At 35.7% G+C, this 23,347-nt stretch overlaps 3 protein-coding genes across 4 annotated transcripts; 1 reads left to right on the forward strand and 2 right to left on the reverse strand.

Annotated features, from left to right (window-relative positions):
- The first annotated feature begins 4,251 nt into the window (after positions 1-4,251).
- Positions 4,252-7,887, forward strand: LOC137715687 (putative E3 ubiquitin-protein ligase XBAT31). The gene is made up of 8 exons (XM_068455020.2): positions 4,252-4,708; positions 4,901-4,960; positions 5,058-5,129; positions 5,226-5,347; positions 5,437-5,577; positions 5,661-5,768; positions 5,878-6,136; positions 6,877-7,887. The coding sequence occupies exons 1-8, from the start codon at positions 4,529-4,531 to the stop codon at positions 7,267-7,269; spliced, it is 1,335 nt and encodes a 444-aa protein (XP_068311121.2). The 5' UTR covers positions 4,252-4,528; the 3' UTR covers positions 7,270-7,887.
- Positions 7,888-9,719: 1,832 nt separating this feature from the next.
- LOC137714170 (uncharacterized protein At3g17950) lies at positions 9,720-12,508 on the reverse strand. The gene is made up of 3 exons (XM_068453447.2): positions 12,232-12,508; positions 11,826-11,978; positions 9,720-10,555 (listed from the first exon to the last, which is right to left on the reverse strand). Exons 1-3 carry the CDS (start codon positions 12,250-12,252, stop codon positions 10,082-10,084), a joined length of 648 nt encoding a protein of 215 aa, XP_068309548.2. The 5' UTR covers positions 12,253-12,508; the 3' UTR covers positions 9,720-10,081.
- Positions 12,509-18,240: 5,732 nt separating this feature from the next.
- On the reverse strand, positions 18,241-21,056 carry LOC137714198 (U-box domain-containing protein 13). Of its 2 annotated transcripts, none has more exons than XM_088691430.1 (2): positions 20,809-21,056; positions 18,241-19,407 (listed from the first exon to the last, which is right to left on the reverse strand). In XM_088691430.1, the coding sequence occupies exons 1-2, from the start codon at positions 20,827-20,829 to the stop codon at positions 18,568-18,570; spliced, it is 861 nt and encodes a 286-aa protein (XP_088547556.1). In that variant the 5' UTR covers positions 20,830-21,056; the 3' UTR covers positions 18,241-18,567. The 2 variants fall into 2 exon arrangements, with proteins under 2 accessions (XP_088547556.1, XP_068309571.2); XM_068453470.2 differs by having other exon boundaries at positions 20,803-21,056.
- Positions 21,057-23,347: the final 2,291 nt, after the last annotated feature.

Here is a 23,347-nt window from a genome sequence, read left to right on the forward strand (position 1 = left end):
TTTTTTTAAATTTATTATTATTTAAGGGAATGGAAGAGTTTCGAACTATTAGAATTATTTAGGGAAATCAGAGTTTCAAATTCCAAACATATAAGTGAAAACCCCAATAACTTGTCCACTACGATTTGGACCAATTATTGATTACATAATTAAGTGGCTTTAATTTGACAAATATCCCTTGCTTCATTGCAAATAAGCATACAAGTTTCAAAATATCCGAAAGAGTAAAAGAAATGGGGAATTAACGTGAGGGAATAATTTTCATTGAAGTGTTGTTATCTACACATGTTTTTTTATAATTTTTTAAACACTCTTTTTCGACTCTTTAACAGACATTCTTCTTTGACCGTTGTGTCGAATGATTTGAAGAAGATTAAATGACAAAAATTAACGAAAGGTGAGTGAATAGCATAGTCCATAAAATATATAGGTTAAGATTCTCTCCTTCATATTTTTATTCCTTTTCCTTCCCTCCCCTTTCCTTCTCTCACACTCTCCACTTTGTCTTTCTCTCTATAAAATGCTGACGTAACTATAATAACAATTCAAATAAGAGAGGAAGAAAGTGAAGAAAAAAAAAGAGGAGATATAATCTTAGTTCAAAATATAGGCACCGACAAGAACTTGGGAAAGTAAAACCTTAAAATATACCGGCACCGACAAGAACTTAGTAAAGTAAAACAAAAGTAAAGTATGGATCCCCAGTATATATAAAAATTAAAAAAACCAACCAGTCTGCCTTTTGCATGATGGCAAATGTGAAAGGAGGAAGTGCACATGCGAACTCAAAGTATTTGAAAAAACAAGTTTTTTTGGAGAAAATTGAAAAAAATCTGGTTCCTACTTGAAAGAGAGAAGACCTCATTACTTTAAATTACTTTTTTTGTTAAACAAAATGTTTACTGACTGTTAATCCACATTTTGTCGCTCAGATTGTGGTTAGTATTAGACTTGATAATCCTGTAATTTGGTATGATACAAAAATAACAGGTTTCAGATCAATCTGTTAACGAGTCAAGGTAGTATAAAATCACTTGTTAAGAACCCATAGATATGACACAAAAACGATTGGGCATGTTAGGTCTAGACATTAGGCATGACAATTTTTTGTTGACTCGCTTACTCGATACGAAATGACACAAAAACAATAGTTTCTAAGTCAACTTGTTAATGAGTAAGGTTGTTATCAGGTTACTTATTAATAACCCGTTAAAATAACAAATTTGACATGACTATCCATAAAGATAACAGATATGACACGAACACTACAAATACAACATGTTTACCAGGTCTAGTTAGCATTGAGTGGCTTTGAATAGTATTAGAATTTGGAGAGTTAGCTTCGTTTTATTTGTTAATTACATATACTAGTAGGGTTTTTCTTGTTATTCTAATAAGGCCAAACTCAATCTCTTTATACAATCGATCATTTTAATACTTTGTTTAGTTACAAACTCATGTTGCTAGGTTCATACTAAAGTTCTTTTGGCCATATACAAATACATTAAGAGTTAAAAAGAGAAGTGGTGAAAAGAAGGAGAAGAACCCCATTATAATAAAGATTGGTTGAGCCTAATTCTTTGCTTTGGCTTGGAAATCATAAATCATGTGATTCTTCGACAAAAGCAGGTACCAAATGCTTGTTAAGGGAGGAGATTACTTTTTCCAGATCCGATTAACGATTTGCAGCCCATCAAGATTTGAATGCCGAGAATTTTGAAGGAACGACCGAACAAGTATAATTGGCATTGCATAAACTTCCTTTACATTTTAACAAAATGGAAAAAGAACCTCTTTTATAAATCTTATAACAAAAGGCTGATCCCGAATACCCCCTTTTGTCCTTGTTTAGAATAAACCAAATAAATATAGAAAATACTTGTGTTCATCTCATGGGATGGAATCGAGATTCTTTACGAATCTAGCAGAATCAAGAAATATGAATGAATACAAGTAAAGGAAATGCTAAGGAGGCTCTTTCCCACTCTTTGTGGACTTTCTGCCACTTCATGTTTTTGACATTATTCCTGTGCCAACATTATAAAACTTTGTATTAAAAATATGAGGTGAAAGAGAATTTATAGATAATCCATGGAGAGTCCCACTTTGAAAGAGTCTCCTTAGTATTTCTTAACAAGTAATAGAAATGCTAAGGAGACTCTCTCTCAAAGCGAGACTTTTCATGCACTTTCCGTCATCTCATATTTTTTGCACAATATTTTAAAATAAGATGACAGAGAGTCTATAAAGAGTTTCACTTTTAAATTTTCTTAACATTTCTCATATTGTAATTTTGCCCACACAAAGATAAAAAAGAAAAGAAAAAAAAAGGACTTGATCCCAAGACTTGATTCTATACTTTTGTTCACGAATTAATCTAATGGACCCTCTTGTCATATTGTGATGATTGTATAAAAGATTAGATGGTGAAATTTCACCAAAAAAGAGTAAAGGATGAAATATTTTCATCGAAAAAATTAATTGTGTGTTATTGTCACATTTGTAAGATCATAAAAATACAGTCAGGTACGTCAAGTGTTATAATATAAGTAGTTGAATATTTAAATATTTTTTGAAATACTTGTATTATAATACTTAGTATACCGAGCTGTATTCCTGACAAAATGAAAATTTTGTCCCATAAGACATTGTTGTTCCACCTATCAATGTATTTATATTGCCTTTCAAACTAACCACACGCATCCTCTTCTCCTTTTCTAATATTACTTAACCGTCAACCTACTAACAAGGAAAGTAAAAACCTACCACATGCATATATATGCGTCTCATCCTACACCAACCTTCCCGTGACAACCATCATAACCCAACCCTTGCTTCAAATTTCTCTTTTATGTGTATAATGATAAAACAGTTTCCTGCTTGGTAATTTTCTATAGAGTGAAATAAAAGCATCTTAAATATGGTGGGGAAAATCAACTTTGTGAGTGACAAGCTAAAATTTAAAACTATATGTATTAAGCGGCTGGTATTGCTATTTAATGATATCTTTCTTAACTTGTAACTGAGTGATATTATGGTTCATTTCCACGAAATGTGAGTTCTACAATATTATAGTGGCCCCCCATTATGTGGTGGAGCCTAGATTGCAAATCTCATAATGTAAAATGTCGTTGTATATATCAAGCTACAAAGCCTTACTAAGCGCCCAAGTTCTTATAAACATGATGAGTTCATATTTTTATAAATTTAGGATATATTTGTTAACCATTTTATTTTAAGTTTTTAATTTTTAATTAGTGTTTTAAAAAAGAATTAAAATACATGAGAGAGATGGGTAATATAGATTGTTCAAATTAAAAAGTGAACACGTTTTAAATGAATATATTATATATACAAACTAGCTCATAGTCTAATAATTTCTTTTGGTATCAAAGGTTGCACAGATGAGTTCCAATATTGTCAAAATATATTTCCCGAACAAACATATGGCATGAATGTAATGCAAGTAAGATCCGTGCAACAATATTATATTTTATATAGGATGACGCATGAACTTTTCTCTTTTTTTTTTTTTTTTTTTCATGCAACATTGCTCCATATTTAAATTATTCTTTGGGCAGAACTCCATATTTAATTTGACTTTAATAAGAAGAAAAAAAATTGAAGAATATTTTCTTAAAGTGAGTTTTATTGTGAATTTTCTGCTGTTTTACAGTTTAAGGTTAATTTTTCTGTTAAATATTGTAAACTATTGTACAAAGAACATTAATTGACATACAGTCTAGGCATAGTCTAATCCAATTCACAGAGATATGAAAAATCATTACTTCATTTTGTTAATATTCTTGGGATAATGCTACGAAGAACAAATTTACAAACAAATGATATGATATCAATAAGAAATAAACACGTTAATTGATACTTAACTAATAATTTAATAATCTACAAATACATTATTTAATTTACAAATTTGATTTTAAAAATCTGGTATCCCTTCCTTTACGCGAAAATGAAAAATGACGGTACTCTTTTTATCAAAAAAAGAAAAATGACTTTACCCAAAAATAAATACAGCGGTAAACCATTGTCCTAGTAAAACACAATTAATATCAAATTAACATCCCTAATTTAAACATTAGCAGCCTAATTATTTCCAATCCAACGACCAAAAGAATCGAGTCAAAATCCCAACGGCTGGGATTGATTTAGTCAACTGGGGTGTGGCTGGTTGGCCCATCGTACTGTTTCGGAATCTAATCCAACTTCCCCAGCAATATCTGACTGCTGCCCGTAGTCAGTCCTAATGACTGCCCGAACACCGACTCGTCAGCACCCAGTCTCGCTCCGGGCAGCTCCAAACTCCAAAGCTCTCACTCTCTCCTCCCTCTTCTATTTCTCTCTCTACACTTGGAAATACATAAATGTGAAACCGTTCATTCGGAGAGCGATGGAGGCCACCACCTTCTGCCTTCAGGTGAAGGTGGCTCAAAGATATTGCTGAATGAAGTGCTCCCATTGACTCCATTGATAAGAGAGAAACAGATAGGGGGGAGAGAGAGAGAGAGAGATGGGTCAAGGGTTGAGTTGCAGAGAGAGTGACGAACATGGGCTGTTCCGAGCCGTACAGTTTGGGGAGCTGGACACCGTGGAATCTGTGTTAGAGAGAGACCCAACTCTCCTCCGTCACTCCACCGTCTACGACCGCCACTCTGCTCTTCATATCGCCGCCGCGAACGGCCAGATCGAGGTGGATTCTTCGTTTGCTTCATTGGGATTTCATCAAATCAGTGATTGTTCCGAGTTTTTCTGGATTTTGGGCAAATGGGTTTTTCTGGGTTTTTGATTCTTGGTGGGAAATAACTTTTTTTTTTGGAAATCTTTACGCGGTTTGAATTTTTGATTAATGATTTTGTTTCTCGTTTTTTGCTTTGATTGGCAGATTCTTTCTATGCTGTTAGAACGATCTGTGAATCCAGATGCGTTAAATCGTCACAAGCAGGTAAATTTTTATTACTTTTGGCTCCGAATGTGAAAGTTTTGATTCTTTTATGTTCTATTTCTTGCTTGTTCTAATTATCTAGTTGGAAATTGTTCAGACTCCATTGATGTTGGCTGCAATGCATGGCAAGATCTCCTGCGTACAAAAGCTTCTTGACGCAGGAGCAAACGTATGTGAAAATCCAAACCTTTTATTTCTTTAGGTTTGGAAATTTGGTTTTTATTTCCAAATATTAACTATCAATTTGATGTGGGATATTTATCAGGTATTGATGTTTGATTCCCTTAATGGAAGAACCTGCTTGCATTACGCCGCTTACTATGGCCATACCGATTGCCTTCAAGCTATTGTTTCTGCTGCTCATTCGAGTCCTGTTTCTGTTTCCTGGTTGGTTTCCTTTTAGTCCATAGTGTTTTGATCCCCTCTGTGATTAATCTGGCTTTTTACTTATCGAAATTTGTTGGATTGGATATCAGGGGATTTGCACGATTTATAAATATTAGGGATGGTAGAGGAGCAACACCGTTGCATTTGGCGGCACGTCGAAGTAGGCCTGAATGTGTACGCATTCTGTTAGACAATGGGGCTCTTGTTTCTGCTTCAACGGGTGGTTATGGGTAAGAATTGCGCTGAAGTTCTTAATCCTTTTTAATCTATGGTGTTAGTTTTGTTGCGTAGATTGATGAGTTTCTGTTTACAGCTGTCCTGGGAGCACTCCACTTCATTTGGCGGCTAGAGGGGGATCTCTGGATTGCATACGCGGATTGTTGGCATGGGGTGCAGATCGTGTTCAAAGAGATTCATCCGGGTATAATCTCTTTTCATGATTGGAACCCCTGAACTGATGCTCATATCCCTTAATGCTATTTTAAAAAACGCCATTTGAGCTTACATGTTATGTGCTTTTGTATATGCAGGAGAATACCATACATAGTTGCTTTGAAACACAAACACGGAGCTTGTGCGGCCATGCTAAATCCTTCATCAGCTGAGCCTCTTGTGTGGCCAGCACCTTTAAAGTTTATTAGTGAGCTTAATCATGAAACAAAAGCTCTGCTAGAACAGGCCTTAATGGAGGCAAACAGGGAGAGGGAGAAGAACATCTTGAAAGGAACCGTTTACTCACTTCCATCTCCGTCACATTCTGATACAGGCATGGATGACAATATATCTGTGGTAATTTCCCACCCTCCTCTCTTTCTTCATATTCAAGTATATGTCTATGTTATTATAAAAAGTAGGAGCTTATGATGGGTTTCACCCACTTTCTCAGTACCACTCAATAACCAAAAAGAGTTTGATTGAAATCTAACCGCCCAACGAAATCTTCTTAATAGTCTAAGACATTACAAAATCATCATCTATTTGTTATTAATCATAATATGGGGTCCCTCTCACAGAGTCATACATGAGTGAGGGATATTTTCTAATCGTTATTGGCACAATGCCAAATTTCCCCCTTTTTTATTTTATTTTATTTTTATTTTTATTGTTTCTGAAAGAGGGAGTCAATGAACTTGGTTGTTACGACAGAGTTTCGAAATGTTTTTGAATTCACTTGCTCTTTTCTTTTTCGGTCAGAAGAATTATCCTGTTCTTTAAAATCGGAAGCTGTGTTTCTGATAAAAATCAGATGTCATGAACTTTGTTTTCCATACCAGTGAGCTGGACCATGAGTCTCATGATAGTTTTCTGAATCCTAACATTAGAAACTCTACTGTTTTGTCTTTGCTTCATGTGTTTTCCTTGGCTCCGGTCCCCCATTTGATCATGCGGCTTACTTGCATCTTTACTAGTTTTCGGACTTAGTAGGTCAGAAGGAGACATATATTCAGCAGTCATGTGAACTGTAGAGACATCTACCATATTGATTAATGCATGGGAACCAAAGTATTCATTTGAATGTTTTATTGCAGGAAAGCGATTTAGATCTATGCTGCATATGCTTTGAGCAGGTGTGTACAATTGAAGTCCAGAACTGCGGTCACCAAATGTGTGCACAATGCACTCTAGCCCTCTGCTGCCACAACAAGCCTAACCCAACTACATTATGCCTAACGCCACCAGTTTGCCCATTCTGCCGAAGCCCCATTGCCCATCTGCTAGTTGCAAAGATCAAAAGTTGCGATGATGGTGATCATGACACCGCAGATAACAATTCCTCCAAGCTAAGAAAGGCAAGGAGGTCCCGAAACTTCAGTGAGGGCAGCAGCAGCTTCAAGGGCTTATCGGCACTCGGTTCTTTTGGGAAGATGGGCGGCCGTGGCTCAGGCATTATTGCTGAAAATGAATGGGTTGACAAACCTTGACGTGTTTCGGCATTTGGCAATCGAAAAGATTCCGTATTGTCATTCGAGGATTCGTCGCTTTCATGCAAGTGAAAGCGAGAAGAATCCAAGGAGCTGCTGTGTACAGATAAAAAGTCCCATGTGTTGTGTAGTTTTGGAAAATAAGCAAAGTGAGTTGCAGGCAATTGGGTTAGGGTTACATGTGTTGTTGGTCAAGTTAAATTTGTTTACTTGAGGTTCAAGGAACTTATTAGTTGGTGGTTTGAGAGTCTGTTAGGTATCTGAACTGGGAAGAAAAAAAAAAAAAAAAAAAAAAGGGGGAAAAAAAAAGGAAGAAATTATTTTTCTAAGTTGAAAATTCAAAATTCTTGAATGGCTGCTGCTCTACCTGGACAGGGACACAAAAAAGAACCATTGGAAAGAGTGAAGGATACGTTGTGTGCTTTTGACCCCCACCAAGCTCTCCTCTTTCCTAGTGAGAAATGTAATATTATTTTATTTTGATTTTTCTTGTGGCAAGATTGAATTATTTATATGTAGTTTGTGTGTAGAAATGGAGAAATTTTTTTTTGTGTAGCGGGAACGCGACTCGGTACAATAAGTGTTATAATACAGTTAGTTGAAATTGTTTTTATCAAATTTTCAATTAATTGAATTATTACACTTGGTGTATCGGATCATGTTCTCAGCACATTAAAAAATCTCTTGGAGAAATGGGTTTGTAGTGACAAAATACAAATAAATAAGAGTTATTTCTATTTTTACAACATCATATTGTCAATTACTTTAATTTACCGAGATTTAACCTCAAGTATAAAAGAGCGGACGCATTATTTGGTGAAGAAGGAACAAACTTGAATAAATATAACAAGACGTCGTTTAACTAACTTAGTTTGCATGCATCTGGATCAAGTGATGTAAAGAAGGAACAAACTTGAATAAATATAACAAGCCATCGGTTAACCAACTGACCTAATTCGCGTGCGTCTGCTAGTAAATAAAAAGCGATTGGGAGATTGGATTTCATGTGATTTGTGCCTTTATTGCTCATATGACTCCAAAATGTAATGGAAATTGGAAAAGCCAGCTACATCCGGAACAAGGACAGTTTACAATTTGGGTGGGTCAACAGTGAAACAGTACCTGACAAGATGTTGACTCAAAGAACAGCAGCTCGGCTTCTACGTGTGTGAAAAGCCAAGAAATAAGCAGGCCCACTTAAACTATGTGGGCCCTGGATTTCAGTTGGCCCAGCCTTTTGCTTGATATGATTAATCTGGACTTGTACCAAATATCTGATGGCTATGGCCCGTTTGGCTGTTTTTTTTTCTCCATTTTTTGTCAGTAAATGATGGTCACTAAGATAATGCATGCATGGACGGTGTAAAAGTCTCATCTGATGGAGACATTGATTGACTTGCTTGCTGCTCCTTGGGTTCCACTTCGGAGGTAGATTGTCTGTTCTCCTGTTTGGATGACTTTTTCATCTCTTCTTATTTGTGCGGTCATGGTTAAACCACGTTAACATTTTATATTTCTATTGTTTTTTGTCTTATTATCTCTATAAAAAAATCAATATAAAATGTTAACGTGACTTAACCGTGACCACATAAAATAGGAAGGGATGAGAAGGGCACCCAAATAGGAGGGTAGACAATCTGCGTCCTTCCACTTCTTCCTTGCAAAGAAGTTTGTAAGTGCGACGAAATTCATTTTTGTTATAACATGTGAATTTATTTATTAATATTATATTTTAAGTTCATAACGCATTAATTATTTTGTTATATATTACAACATTTTGTGTATATGTGCCATTACGTTATCATGTGTAAACCGTGTTGAATTTTTATATTTACATTATTTTTTTGAGTTGAGCGATAGTGTTGATAAGTTAGATGTTAGGTTAAGTACCAACAGGATTCGAATTCACACCGTTATGCAATAACATAACATCTTTTTATCACTATAGTAAAGGATCACTTGCTTATATTTAGACTTTAATGTGTGTAAACGTGGTAGGCTCAAAATTTCTTGTCTTTTTGGACTCTTCATGTATGCTTGTCATTGCGTTGCCACAAATTTAGTCATATATTAGATCGATTGAGTTGTGTGATTGAACTAGAAAAGATCATAAGGTGCAACTGTACGTTTTTATAAAAACGGAGTGCATGATAAATTTTTTAAAGAACTAATAACAACTCCCGTTAAATATTAAAGACATTAAAACTGCTGAAGATGCTCTCTGCATGTGTTCTAGGACAAATCCTATTTGGTTGTAAATTTAGGAAAGGTTGAATAGTAGTATGCACAAGTTGTCTTGTTCCACTTAGATATTTCCTAGCCATTTTAGTCAATTGGTAGGACATAGTACCTAGGATGCCATCACAGTTTGGCCCCAGCTGAGCAAGTTTTTGTAGAAAATTTGAAATGATGAACATTTGCTTTTGTAACATACTTATCATCAAATGGGATTAATCAATCCAAATTACTAGCTAATTTGCTCCATAAAGGTGAGACAGGTACATATTTCATGCATTTTCTTCTCCATACTTAAAAAATGTTTGTGATTGTTTCCGAAGAAACGAAGTAAAAGATACGGTAGATCTAGGACAGCTATCGTACGAGGTATACCCAATGCTCAAGGCGTTGGCACATAATAGATCGATATGGATGCCGAAAAATAAAAACCGGTTGTTGCTGATACTTTCTTCTCGGTTCCTTCTTCTCCTTCAATAAATTGAGCTCGGACGCAATGGAATTGTCAACTGACCTCTTTATTTCTTCCAATAACAGATGAGACATTCACCTAATGCTAGGCCAAAAGAGAGAGTTGTCAACACATGCATGAAAAGAGCATTGATTTTCTTTGGTCAACATGATCTGAACCAAACCATGGACTAGATTGAGGAGGAGCAACTTGACCATCAACAAAGAGTGAGTTACTTGATTCTCTAGCAGGCTGATGATGCTCGGCTAGGGCAAGCTCGTCATCTGGTCCGTAAATTGGAGGGTTTGTTCTGTAACTTTCATTGGCCGCTTGTCTCTCTGCCGCAAGAAAGTGGCCGAGAGATGGCTGATGATGGCACACATTCTCACCGTCTGTACTGTCTTTAGAGCATAAAGAGAAAAAACACATTCTGAACTTGGTATTGTTGTTGTTATTGTTGTTGTTCGTCTTCCTGTCCTTACCGGCCTGATGATCGGGTTTTCTTCCTCTCAGTGATCTTCTTGAGAGCTCCAGAATGCTATTGATTCCTATAAGGCTCCCAAGTGTGATGCTCCTATCATGGAAAAAAGACCCTGTGGACTGCAACCAACCAAGCACATATTGAGCTAACAATCATAGAACATGTACAACACTTAAACACTGTCAAAGATTACGGAAGTTAACAGGCAAACAGATCGGCGACTTCCTTCAACTATTTTTTCATATATCATTTCAAGATCAGGCAACAGCAAGTTAACAACATATAATGTTAATTAGAAACAGTAACACATGTTTTCTGTAAATATTTTTCCTCTAGATAATACGGTAAATGTGATTATGTTATAAAATTAGGCTTAATTGTTCTAGTGCCCCCTAAAAGTATGGTGAAATCTCACAATGTCCTTCGAAGTTAAAGTGACCGACCTTGCCCCCCAACTGATGTTTTGCATCCTACATTGCCCCTCACCGTCAGATTATCATTAATTTTGTTAAGAACGGTAATGTGGCCTATGTATCCTCGACGGTGGGGGGCAATACCTGCTCAATATAGATGTGGTTCACCTACTTCAACTCGACGGATGCATACCACATAGTATTAACATAGATTAATTTGTCAAGATTAAAATGGCTTCATAAATTTAGAATTGTGAATTGATGCTCAAGGATGCTAAGTTTGCAGACCATTTGAGGACATTGTTTAGGTCCACAGTGTCAGTATCATCTACACTACCATTCCTTCAAAGTCTGTTCAAACCGATGTTAATCGATACTAGAATAAAAGAGTAGGAACCTCTAAATTTTAAGTCCAAAATCTGTCACAACCCAAATACGATGAGTGTTGCAGACATGAACGAACATATTCCTGGTGACAAATCAGAATTTCTCCAACTTGTGACACTATAGTTACCTAGCACACAACAGCAGTAGTGCTGTCTTGTCCAGCTTACTGTATAAATATACTCCCATCTCAACATATGAAGATTCATTTTTAGCTTAATAATCCTTTTTATTTCTCGGTTACAATAGAGGGTATCGAATCCCTGACCTCGCCTAATCCTAACGCATTTCTGTTACACGTAATTATTAAATCATATGAAGATTTACATAAAACATGAAGGAAAGTAAAAACAACCTTCATTCAAGCATATTTGTGCATGAACAAAACAACCTGAAAAAAACAAAAACAGAAGAGAATGTACTAACCACATAATAAACAGTACATACCAATCATGTCCAAACCAAATAATATACATTATATATATAGATATACACATGTCATATGTATGGCAACAAAATTCCAACAAAACCCATCGAAGGCAAGACTAGTCTGAGAGAAATTTAAACCTTAAGTGTCAGTAATTACACTGACCTCTGTGTCCAGATCTGATGAGGAATCAGTGGAGGAAGTTGGAGAACCAGTGAGTAAAGTGTTGAAAGAAACTGACCCAGAAAATTCATGGTTTGAAGCAGTCAGCCCAACTCTCACATGCATTGGCTGCAATCCCAGAGGCCATCCTTCCTCCTACCCAACAATCATATCATCTTATCAATTATTCATAAGCCTCCAACAAGTAATGACAAAAAATTAAACATGAATGAACAATGTGGTAAGAAAAAAGTAGACCCAGTGACCGACAAAACCAGATAAATTATGGGAAAGAAAGAAAAATAAATCAGACCCACCATAGAAATCTAGAAACAGAAAGAAATGGGAGGTGAGTTATGAGCCCAGAGGGGAAAATCCAAGGAGGAAGAGAGAGGAGACAAAGGAGTACCTGCTGTATTTGCTGAGCCATTTGCCTGCAAGGGCCTAAGTGTGTCACTTCCTCAGGTAAATGGAAGAAGTGTCATTTCCTTAAATTTGTATTGCAGCTTTGCTTTTTTAACTGAGGTGAATTCTTGGTGTGGTAATATTGGGTAACTCTGTATTTATAGAGGGGGAGTTTGTCTGCACAGGGGATTAAGAACAGCACCTGGAGTCTACAGAGAGAGAGAGGGTCAAAGGGAGTGAGAAACGGAGAAAGTGAGTCAGAGGAGTAATCATTTGTGAGCACTGTTTGTTTGCTTTCCTTGGGTTTTATTGAGTGTTTGACTAGAAAGAGAAAAAAAGAATCATTTTGTACCAAGAAAATGAAAAACAAAGAACATAATTCCAGAAATGGTCGAATCATAATACTTTTTTGTTGTCGAACTTGAATCATAGAATTAATTGACAATTTAAAATTTTATTTAACTCCTTATCAGGATTTACAAAGTTTGGTTCATCACCGATATAGGAACTTTGTCCTTCGCATTCTCACACTAATACATAAACTGTCAGGAGTTGCCCACTTGCAAATGCGCAACTAACTTGAAAACAATTATGAATGTGTACAATATCTTCTTTAGAATCTTTACATGATGAACGCAAAAACACGATATGGATGAAAATTGTAAACCCGAGCGCAACCCATTACCAGCATGACTTGTAACACAACGTTGATATATCACGTGATATTATTGTCGCATGCAATAATTTATCATCATAAAGATTGTAGAGATCAAATGGAGCGTATTAATTTGGAATAAGAAGACACTTTTCTTTTGTTGGATCATTGGATGGCAATAATAATAACAAGTGGACTGCCAGTGCCGATGAGTGTTCCTTTTCTTTTGGCCCACAAACGTCTTGTTGGGAGACTAAGCCCAAAAGTTTTCTAAGCGGGCCCACAACAGTATGACCTGGAGGAAGCAAATGACTTCTTGTTTGTGTCCCATGGCTCCTCTTTTTGTAGGGCAATGTTTTTATGTATTCGAAATGCAGTCGTATGACGTTCGTATGTTTGATTTCAATAACATATTAGCCTAATAATTCCTACTAGTATATATTTAGAGACCTCTCATACCGTATATTCAACTTATGAAATATATTTGATTTTGATAACAAATTCGGATATATCTTCGTGTGATCGTATAGTTCTTGCTTAAATTTATTGAAGTAACGTTTTAATCTTTAGGTGATGAATGTTGAATATGGATGCAGACGTTGAATATACATATGTGTGTGTGTGTGGATGTGATCAGTGTGGTTGGCTTTTAATGTATTGAGGGTTCGTTGTTTGAAAAATCAAGGTATGGTATGCATGCAAATTCGACCGGCAATCTTCAGGTGGTGAATGTTGACGATCAGGAGGTGGGTGTCTTAGTGTTATGTTTGTTTTGTTTATTCTCTTGTTGCCGGAGTTCGTTTGGGCCGGGGAGCTGTTTCGCCATGTTTGTTTGCTTTGCCCTTGTTGTCTGGGTTTTAATGGAACGTGGATGAATGGTGGAAGAGAAGCAGAGCAGCACATCAAGGGTCATTTTCCTAAAATCCAATGGACAAAACTGTGTGGGTGTGGTTGAAAGACGGAACAATTTGATAGACAAGTGACAATCATCTTTTAATAATTTCCAAGGCAATTAATAACAATAAATATATTTTAACATTTTGTTGCAGAAAAGGATCAATATTTATATGCTATTGCCATATCATCATTGTGTCATCGTTGGGTCGTCGACATATGATCAATACGTCGTTGTTACTAAAAACTGGTCATTTGTGCAAAAAAAAAAGTCTATTCCAACTAATTGCCTTATTTTCTATACATTTTTTTTTATATATAATTAAGGAAAATACTTGCATTTTTATAGGCTATACCACTTGATTTTGCCACACCTTCAATTGAATGAGCAACGATTCGCTCTCAAGCTGGGTAGCGAACATAGAGGCTTGGTCGGACTTCTCAATCAAAAGTGGGCAAATTAACCACAAAGGACAATCTTGGGGGTTGGATCTGTAGTATGGGTCAGAGAATTGTGGTTCATTTGGGCTAATGAAAATATGGTACACATTTGCAATAAATTGGAGGATAACCAAAAGTGGGAAAATCAAGTTCTTGAACCATTTGGGTAGTGGGGTTGGCGCCGCCGACCCCAAGCCGAAGCAAGGGCGGTGGTTGTGTTGTTGACCAACCCCAACCTCTCTCATATATAGGAAAAAAAAAAGGAAAATTAATGAAAATGGCTTGAAAACTTTGAGTTTTAACGATAAGGACAAAATAAAGGGTAAAGTGAATAGTACCAGGATTGATTTTTTAGTGTAAAAATGTGGTTTTTCGTTAAAGGGAACAGTACCATGGGCTTGTCGTTAAAACTCTCAAAAAAAATGGTTAGTTTGTTTTATTAGTTGTTTTCTCAAGCTTGGCATGCTTGTGTTGGTTTCAAATTTAAAGACTCTGGAGACTTTAAAGATTCCTCTAAGTTTGGATATATATAGGTCACCAAACACAAGTTCAATCCAAAAGGCGGTGTTTTATCATTGTGCACCAGAAACATTTCTAGTGATTTGCTTTTGAAATGCTGAGCAATTGCTTGCCCTTTTCTTTTCAAAGGTACAATAGTCTTAGCCAACTGGATCTCTAACAAAATTTTAACATAAACGGGGGCATTGAACTCACAAAAAGAAATTGGTTTATAGAATACATGGACGTAATTGCAAATATGTCTTTATGTGTTCCTGAATATTCTTTTCGTGATTTGTTCTTGATTGGCGGTTACACAGTAAAATCTCTCATACTCGCAAATTGTCTATCTAGTCTCTGCGTTCATCAACAATCACATTCCGATTCTTATTTAATCTTGAAGCACCCACACACACAAGAAATATGGCAGGCCAAAGGGATACTTCGATAGGATTTTGAGAATGTCGAATGAAGCACACATATTGAATGGTAGAGAATGTACTGGGAGATGCCACCGAATAGTCCATAAAAGTCAGCGAGCGTACCAAAATGCCTGTGCTGAGGACGTGGATAGTAAAACCACCACAAAACTTAGGCACAAAAAAGACTAATTAAGTAAGGGATGTGGAGCATATAGAATTCTGAAAATTTATTGATTCATTGAATGCCTCAATAATTACACAATGTTTGTTATATATACACATGTGGGCTTTCTACCAGATTACACTAATGCCCTTAACCAAACTAACAGTATACAAAACTCTCTAACAAACTATAACTAACTCCTAGCAACAATTTTGATGACTAATCTTTAACTTCTTTACACCCCTTCAAGATGAACTTGGAAGCATAAAAAAGACCAAGAGAAAGCTTGGATTGAAGATATAAGAATCATTGGCGGGACAAAGACTTGGTATGGATGTTTGCTAACTGATCTTGACTACAAACATATTGAATTTTGATAAGCCGAGCAAGAACAAGCTCACAGATGCAATGATAGTCAATTTCAACATGTTTAGTTTGAGCATGAAAAACAGGGTTAGAAGCTAAAGAAATGGTAGAAATGTTATCACACCAAAGATAAGGAATCTGAGGTAGGGGAAAACCAATATCTTTGAACACTTTTCAGATCCATTTTATTTCTGCCGATGTATGAGCTAATGACCGATACTCAACCTCAGTAAAAGATCGAGCAACCGTGGACTATTTCTTAGCACTCCAACTAATCAAATTAGAGCCAAGAAATATACAATAGCCACTGGTGGACTTTCTGTCAAAGGTACACCCTGCCTAATCGGCATCTGAATATGCAGTTAGATTCAAAGTGCCTGGGTTAAACCAAAGACCATGTGTGAGGGTACCTTTTAAGAAGCAGAGAATTCTTTTGGCAGTTGAACATGGTTTAGCTCCATCTATCTTGGTTTTCTGAAGAAGATCAAGCGTATACTTGCCTTGATGTAGGGATGTGTCTTTAGAGGACCTGTGCACCTCAAGTCCCAAAAAAATAGTGCAAAGGACCGAAATCTTTGACTAGAAAGACAGTACTCAATTTCTGAATGTAATGTTTACAGAGAGTAGCATTAGGACCCGTGACTAGAATGTCATCAACATATACAAGGATTATAACCAAGGTTGGAGATTTTAAGACGAAGAGAGAAACATCAAAAGAGGATTGCTGAAAACCAAAGGAATGCAACACTTGGAATAATCTGTCAAACCAAGCTCGTGGAGCATGTTTAAGGCCATAAAGTGACTTCTTGAGTTTGCAAACATGGTTTGGAAATGAGGGATCACTAAACCTTGGAGGCTGCTGCATAAAGACATCTTCTTGTAAATCCTCATGCAAGAAAGCATTATTTATGTCCAATTGGTTTAAAAACCAGTGAAATTGAGCTGCAAGAGACAATAGGATACGAGTGGTGACAGGCGTAGCTACAGGGCTGAATGTTTCCTTATAATCGATGCCCTCTTGTTGGTGAAACCCTTTGGCGACAAGCCGAGCCTTGTACCAATCAATTGAACCATCATGATGTTTCTTGATTCTAAACACCAACTTACAGCCAACAACATTTTGATTGGGAAAAGAGGGGACAAACATCCAAGTTCTTGTAGATTGTAGAGCATTAAACTCTTCTTGCATGGCAGTTCTCCAGTGAGCATGCTTAGAATCTTGCAAATAAGTGGATGGAACATAATCTATAGAAGAGGGAATATGATGCTTGGTTGCTGAAAAAGCCTTTGGTTTGAATATCCCTGCTTTAGATTGTGTGATCATAGGGTGAGTATTTGGTGCAGTAGAAGAGATATTAGGATCATCAGGTGAAGAAACATTTGGATCAATAGAAGCAACATGTGAACTAGAATTTGGAACACTGGTAATAGAAGCAGCATTTGAAATAATAGGTAATGCATCACTAGTATAATGCTTAAAGAATGAGCAGCTGGACTAGTTGCAGAAGCATCATTAAGAACAGTGAACTACAAATCCATTGAAGAAGCAACTGAACCTGCTGCATTAGACAAAGAGGTAGCACTTGTTGAAAATAACAGAGAATGATGAAACAAAAATGTAGGTTCATCAAAGACCACATGGTGAGATATGTATACCTTCTGAGTCAATGGATCCAGACACTTATACCCTTTGTGTTGAATACTATACCCCAAGGATACACAATATTTACTCTTGTTGTCGAATTTCGAAGTTGCATAAGGCTTAAGCCAGGGGAAACAGCTACAACCAAATACCTTGAATCTACTATAATCAGGGGGAGTATGAAACAATAATTCCCATGGAGACTGTAATTTTCCATAAATAGGAAGTCGATTAATCACATATATTGCAGTATAAAATGCTTTTACCCAGAAAATATGAGGAACATTAAATGCAACCAAGAGTGTTCGAGCAGTTTCTACAAGATGACGATGTTTCCTTTTTGCACAACCATTCTGTTCAGGTGTGTACGAACAACTAAATTGATGAACAATGCCATATGTTTTGAGAAAAGATTGTAAAGCAGTGCTAGTGGATTCACCCCCTGAATCTGAACAAACAATTTTGATTTTATTGCCAAGAAGGTTTTCTACAGAATTCTTGAACTCAACAAAGATAGAATACAATTTACATTTTGATCGTAAAGGAAAAAACCAACTATATTTACTATAGTCATCAACAAGCAATAGATAGTACCTATAACCATTCACTGACATAACAGGAGCTGGTCCCTAAAGGTCACAACGAAAAAGCTCTGATACTATATAGAATTCTGAAAATTTACTGGTTCATTGGATGCCTCAATAATTACACAGTGTTTGTTATGTATACACATGTGGGCTTTCTATCAGATTACACTAATGCCCTTAACCAAACTAACAGTATACAAAACTCTCTAACAAACTATAACTAACTCATAGCAACAATTTTGACGACTAATCTTTAGCTTCTTTAGAGCATATTTTTAGCTTCTGATTCGGGGATAGTTAATTGTCATGGTATCTTCAATTTCAAAGGGACAAAGCACTTCCGAATAACCAAAAGAGATTGTAGTGTTCAATAAAAACGATAACTAGTACGTGGTACTAAATTCTAAAAACATTATTTGGTGTTTTTTGAATAAGCACCTACCACTAAAAGCGCTTCTAAAAGAAGTGCTTCTTAAGAAAATTAGGTTTTCGAACTTGATAACAACACATATTTGTTATACTTGGTTTTCCCTAAAATGGATAAGGTGTGAGATTTCCCTCGAATAAATAAGTTGTGAGGTTTCCCTCGAATAGATAGGTTGTGGGGTTTGTGACTGGGTCTCAGACTGAGCCTCGGCTTGTGCCTGCGTCTACGTCTGCGTCCCCCGTCTGCTACTTAGCAAATGGATTCATTAACTCAAGTAACTGTGCAGCCTTTCTTTTTCCTCTATCTGTGCCATTTTGTGCCAACTCCAATAACGAACTCATCAGCCCGAGTTCCTGAGCCTCTACTATATGTTGTTGGTCTCCAGAACAAAGATTCACCAAAACTGCAGCCGCATTTTCTCTGTTTCGGAGAGATCCAGTACGAATAACTTCAACCAAAACGGGCACTGCCTCAGCAGCTCCAATGGCTGATTTCCCTTCAGGGTGGCTAGACAGTATTGCTAGAATGGCCAGTCCTTCATCCACCATTCCACCTCCAGGTTCTGTCAACATCTTCATTAGGGTCGAAACAACACCGGCCCTTACTGCCTTCCCCTTGTTACCATGATAAATGCACAAGTTAAAAAGTGCAATTGCAGCATCTTTCTTCCCCCCTTGGGTACCTTCACTCAGCAACGTAACAAGTGGGGGAATGGCTCCTGAAGCGCCAATCATAACTTTATTTTCATCCACAACAGAAAGGCTGAAAAGGGTCGCAGCTGCATTTTCCTGTGCTTCCATCCCTCCATTCTTGAGAACATGAACAATACCAGGAACTGCTCCAGAGGATATGATACTTCCCTTGTTATCTTCGCATAAGGTAAGGTTGAGGAGTGCTGTCACGGCATGCTTTTGGGTGCGGGAGTCGGGGGTTGAAAGTAGGCCTACAAGAAGGGGTATTGCACCAGCTTCGGCAATAGCCACACGATTATCTGCATTACCTTTGGCAAGAAGGCGGATTTCAGCCGCAGTAGACCATTGGTCTTCGGGGTTTACAGACGTGAGCTTGCGGAGGAGAATGTCGATCTAAACAGTTATGAAGACTCATTACACATACATGTATATTTATTCCATCTCAACATATGAATACTTGACCTAGCCTAATCCTAACCAATTTCTGTGATACCTAATTATCAAATCGTATGAATGTTTACATAAACCATGAAGGAAAGGAAAAACAGCCTTCATTCAAGCATATTTGTGCATGAACAAAACAACCTGAAATAAACAAAAACAGAACAGAAGGTACTAACCACATACAAAACAGTATAAACCAATCGTGTCTAAATCAAATAATATACATCCCAAAAGTATCAATTATTCATAAGCCTCCAACAAATAATGACAAAAAAAAAAAAATTAACATGACTGAACATTATGGTAAGAAAAAAGTAGACCCACAAAACCAGAGAAATTGCAGAAAATGGGGCTTTTAGATCTAGGTCCAAAAATAAGTTATCTAATTACATATTTTTATTTGTTCTATACTCATTTTATATTTTCTAAAAATATTAAAATCTTCTAATATATGCATTTTCTAACTCTAAAAAGTCTAATTAATATCTTCTAACAGAAAAACTAATATACTAACATAAATACATTTTACCCTAAATCAAGTAATACATGAATGTATATTATACCTATAAGTGAGATATGAAATCTAATTAAAGGGTATAAAAACATAATATACTTACAAGCAATACATATTAATATGCAATACATGTTAGTTGTAAAAAGGAATCTGTCATATAGGTTGATACAAGTGCAAGTAATCTGTTATATAGATTGATTATAAAAATTAAAAATAAAATCTATGAATGAGTTTTGGAACAAGAAGAAGAACAACAACAACAAGAAATAACAAAAGAAAAAAAAGGAAATAAAAAGAAATAATCAAAGAGAAAATGAGGAGGAAATTTAATTTTCATAGTTATTCGTAAGATTCACGAGATAATATTGAATAAAATAATCCTGAAGTCATGAACTTATTTAATAAATTGGACTATTCCTGATGTTGAATGAAATTCCTAATGTTGACTGAAAAAAGTGAACTTATATTAAGAAATAGGAATAAGGATTTCAGGGATCCGTGTATTGTATCTGTTCATCATACATTGTGCAGTCAGAAATCATATTAAATTTTATTATTTAAAATTGAACACACACAGTATCTGACGAAAACTAACCGTACAATATACGATGAACGGACACAATCTCAGAGATTTATTATTTAAAATTGAATACAAACAGTATCTAATGAAAACTGACCGCATAATGTACGATAAACGGACACGATTTATAGATCTGTAAGATTCTCACAAAGATGATCCGGAGAGGATCTGGATTCAAGAAATAGGAGGTAGGTTTTGAGCCCAGATGGGAAAATCCAAGGAGGAAGAGAAAGAAGAGACAAAGGAGTACCTGCACCTGCTGTTGTTGCTGAGCCATTTGCCTGCAAGGGCCACACCGAAACTGTCACTTCCTCAGGTAAATGGAAGAAGTGTCATTTCCTTAGATTTGCATTGCAGCTCTGCTTTTTTTCTGAGTTGAATTCTTGGTGTGGTTATATATCTATATAGCGGTCATTTGTCTGTACATGGGACCAAGAACAACACGAAGAGAGAGAGAGAGAGAGAGAGAGAGAGAGAGTCAAGGGAAAGAAAAAGCAAATGACCAATTCCATTCTAAAGAAACACGGAAATATAAAAAGACTCGTTTATGAAACTTATTATCTGAACAGGAATTAAGAACAAGAAAATTCAACGTTATATATATTAAGAAAAAAAATATCTTTTGATTTGAAAAAGCTATTGCGACTATTCTTTTCAACTACTATTCGTTTGCTTTTCTTGGGTTTTCGTGGATGTTTCACTAGAAAGAGAAAACAGAATAATTTTGTACCAAGTAAAATGAAAAACAAGAGCATAATTTCAAAAATAGTTTAATCACAAAACTAATAGACAGTATGAGAGGTTAATCAACTCCTTATTAGTTTGTGCAAGGTTTGGCTCCTCTCATATGTGAGGATTTTGTCCTTCACCCCTTCACATGAATACATCAACGACTGGGAGTTTCCCACTCGCAAATAGGCGACTAACGTGAAAACATCTATGAATGCATACAATATCTCTTTATTGTAAGAATTATAGAGATCAATGGAACGTATTAATTTGGAAAAAAAAAAAAAAAAAAAAAAAAGACACATTTCTTTTGTTGGATCAATGGATGGCAATAAAATAAGTAAGCGTATGAACTAATCACACTGCCAAGGCCATTGTGTTCATCTTCTTTCGGCCCACAAATGTCTTTTGTTGTGAGACTAAGCCCAAAAGTTTTCTAAGCGGGCCCACAACAATATGACCTGGAAGAAGCGACTTGTTTGCCCCATGGCTCCTCTTTTTGTAGAGCAATCTTTTATGTATTCAAAATGTAGTCGTGTGACGTTTTTTTTTTTTTTTTTCCTGAAATTATAACACGTATATTTGGTTTTAATATAATATTAGCCTACTAATTCCTACTAGTATAGAGACTTCTCATACCTTATAGTCAACTTTTGAAACATCTTTGATTTTGAGTGATCGGGTGGTTCTTGCTTAAATTTATTTAAGTTGTGTCCCTTGATCTTCAGCTGATGCATGTTGAATGTTGATGCAAATGTTCATGATACATATGTTCAGCATATATATGAGGTCTAATTTTTGAAATATCTAGTTTTTTTTTTTAATTGAATTTTGAATATATATATATATATATATAGGGAATTGTTATTGGTTCTCCAAAATTTTCATTTTACACTCCAAACTTTTTATATTTAGAAAGAAAAATAAACTTGTGAAGAGTATCGAATGAGATTTTTGGAGTGCTAATATATGAATGTGATCAGTATGGTGGCAATCTTAAGGTGGTGCATGTTGACGATCAGGAGGTGAGTGCCTTAGTGTTATGTTTGTTTTGTTTCTTCTCTGGTTGCCGGAGTTTGTTTGGGCCGGGGAGCTGTTTTGCCATGTTTGTTTGCTTTGCCCTTGTTGTCTGGTTTTTAATGGAACGTGGATGCATGGTGGAAGAGAAGCAGAGCAGCACCTCAAGAGTCATTTTTCTAAAATCCAATGAACAAAACTGTGTGGGGGTGGTTGAAAGACGAAAATAGTTTGTCAGGGCGTGAGCTACAACCATATTGTGTATGACTTAATCGGAAGCATACCTACGAAGGCATTGTACTCCAACCAACATATTATTTTGACAGTGTAAGAAATAAGAATACATGTCTTGAATAGTTGGATTCATTCACGATATTGGAGTTGTCTTCGCTCTGCAATAAAAATCTTCTTTTAAATATTTATATGTTATATATGTACTTCACATAACATTCAATGTCAGAAGCATAAGAGAGACTTTGGATTCGGTCTCTAGCTACTAATATTTTTTTTACTAAAATCTTAATGGTATTCAATTTTTTATCAAAGTCCCTTGACTCTGTACACCTCATTATTACTATTAATATGTATTTTCATATGTTTGATATTAATTACTTGACATGTTATGGGATTTAAAATCCCATATTATATGACATATAAATTAAAAATGATACAATAAAAAAGAAAATACTCAAAAATTTTGATTGAATAAATAGATAAAAACAGGTAACAATATAACTTTGAAATAATAAATGTCAAACAAATGTACCCATAGTGTTTGAAAAAAAAATTGAAAAGGGGTGCATTTTACTATAAAATATGTATACATTATAAATAAAAATATAAATAAATTTCACATTAAAAATGGGTACATTTTATCTTAAAAAAGAGTACATTTTACATATAACAAGGTGGTACATTTATAAAGAAAAATAGGTACATTTTATTATAAATTATGTATACATTATAAATAAAAAATTAAATAGATTTTACATTAAATAATGGTACTTTCACAAAAACAAAAGTACATTTATAAAGAAAAATGGGTACAT

The sequence above is a fragment of the Pyrus communis genome, chromosome 3 (genome assembly GCF_041283825.1).
Source record: "Pyrus communis isolate YQ-2024b chromosome 3, ASM4128382v1, whole genome shotgun sequence".
Lineage (NCBI taxonomy): Eukaryota > Viridiplantae > Streptophyta > Magnoliopsida > Rosales > Rosaceae > Pyrus > Pyrus communis.

Coding starts and splice junctions, on each gene's coding strand:
- LOC137715687 (XM_068455020.2), top strand. CDS start 4,529: ATGGGTCAAGGGTTGAGTTGCAGAGAGAGTGACGAACATGGGCTGTTC. Junction 4,961..5,057: donor CGTTAAATCGTCACAAGCAG/GTAAATTTTTAT, acceptor GAAATTGTTCAG/ACTCCATTGATGTTGGCTGC. Junction 5,769..5,877: donor GTTCAAAGAGATTCATCCGG/GTATAATCTCTT, acceptor TTGTATATGCAG/GAGAATACCATACATAGTTG.
- LOC137714170 (XM_068453447.2), bottom strand. CDS start 12,252: ATGGCTCAGCAAATACAGCAG. Junction 11,979..12,231: donor TGGCTCAGCAAATACAGCAG/GTACTCCTTTGT, acceptor ATTGTTGGGTAG/GAGGAAGGATGGCCTCTGGG. Junction 10,556..11,825: donor CATCAGATCTGGACACAGAG/GTCAGTGTAATT, acceptor GGTTGGTTGCAG/TCCACAGGGTCTTTTTTCCA.
- LOC137714198 (XM_068453470.2), bottom strand. CDS start 20,829: ATGGCTCAGCAACAACAGCAGGTGCAG. Junction 19,408..20,802: donor AGCAACAACAGCAGGTGCAG/GTACTCCTTTGT, acceptor ATAACTGTTTAG/ATCGACATTCTCCTCCGCAA.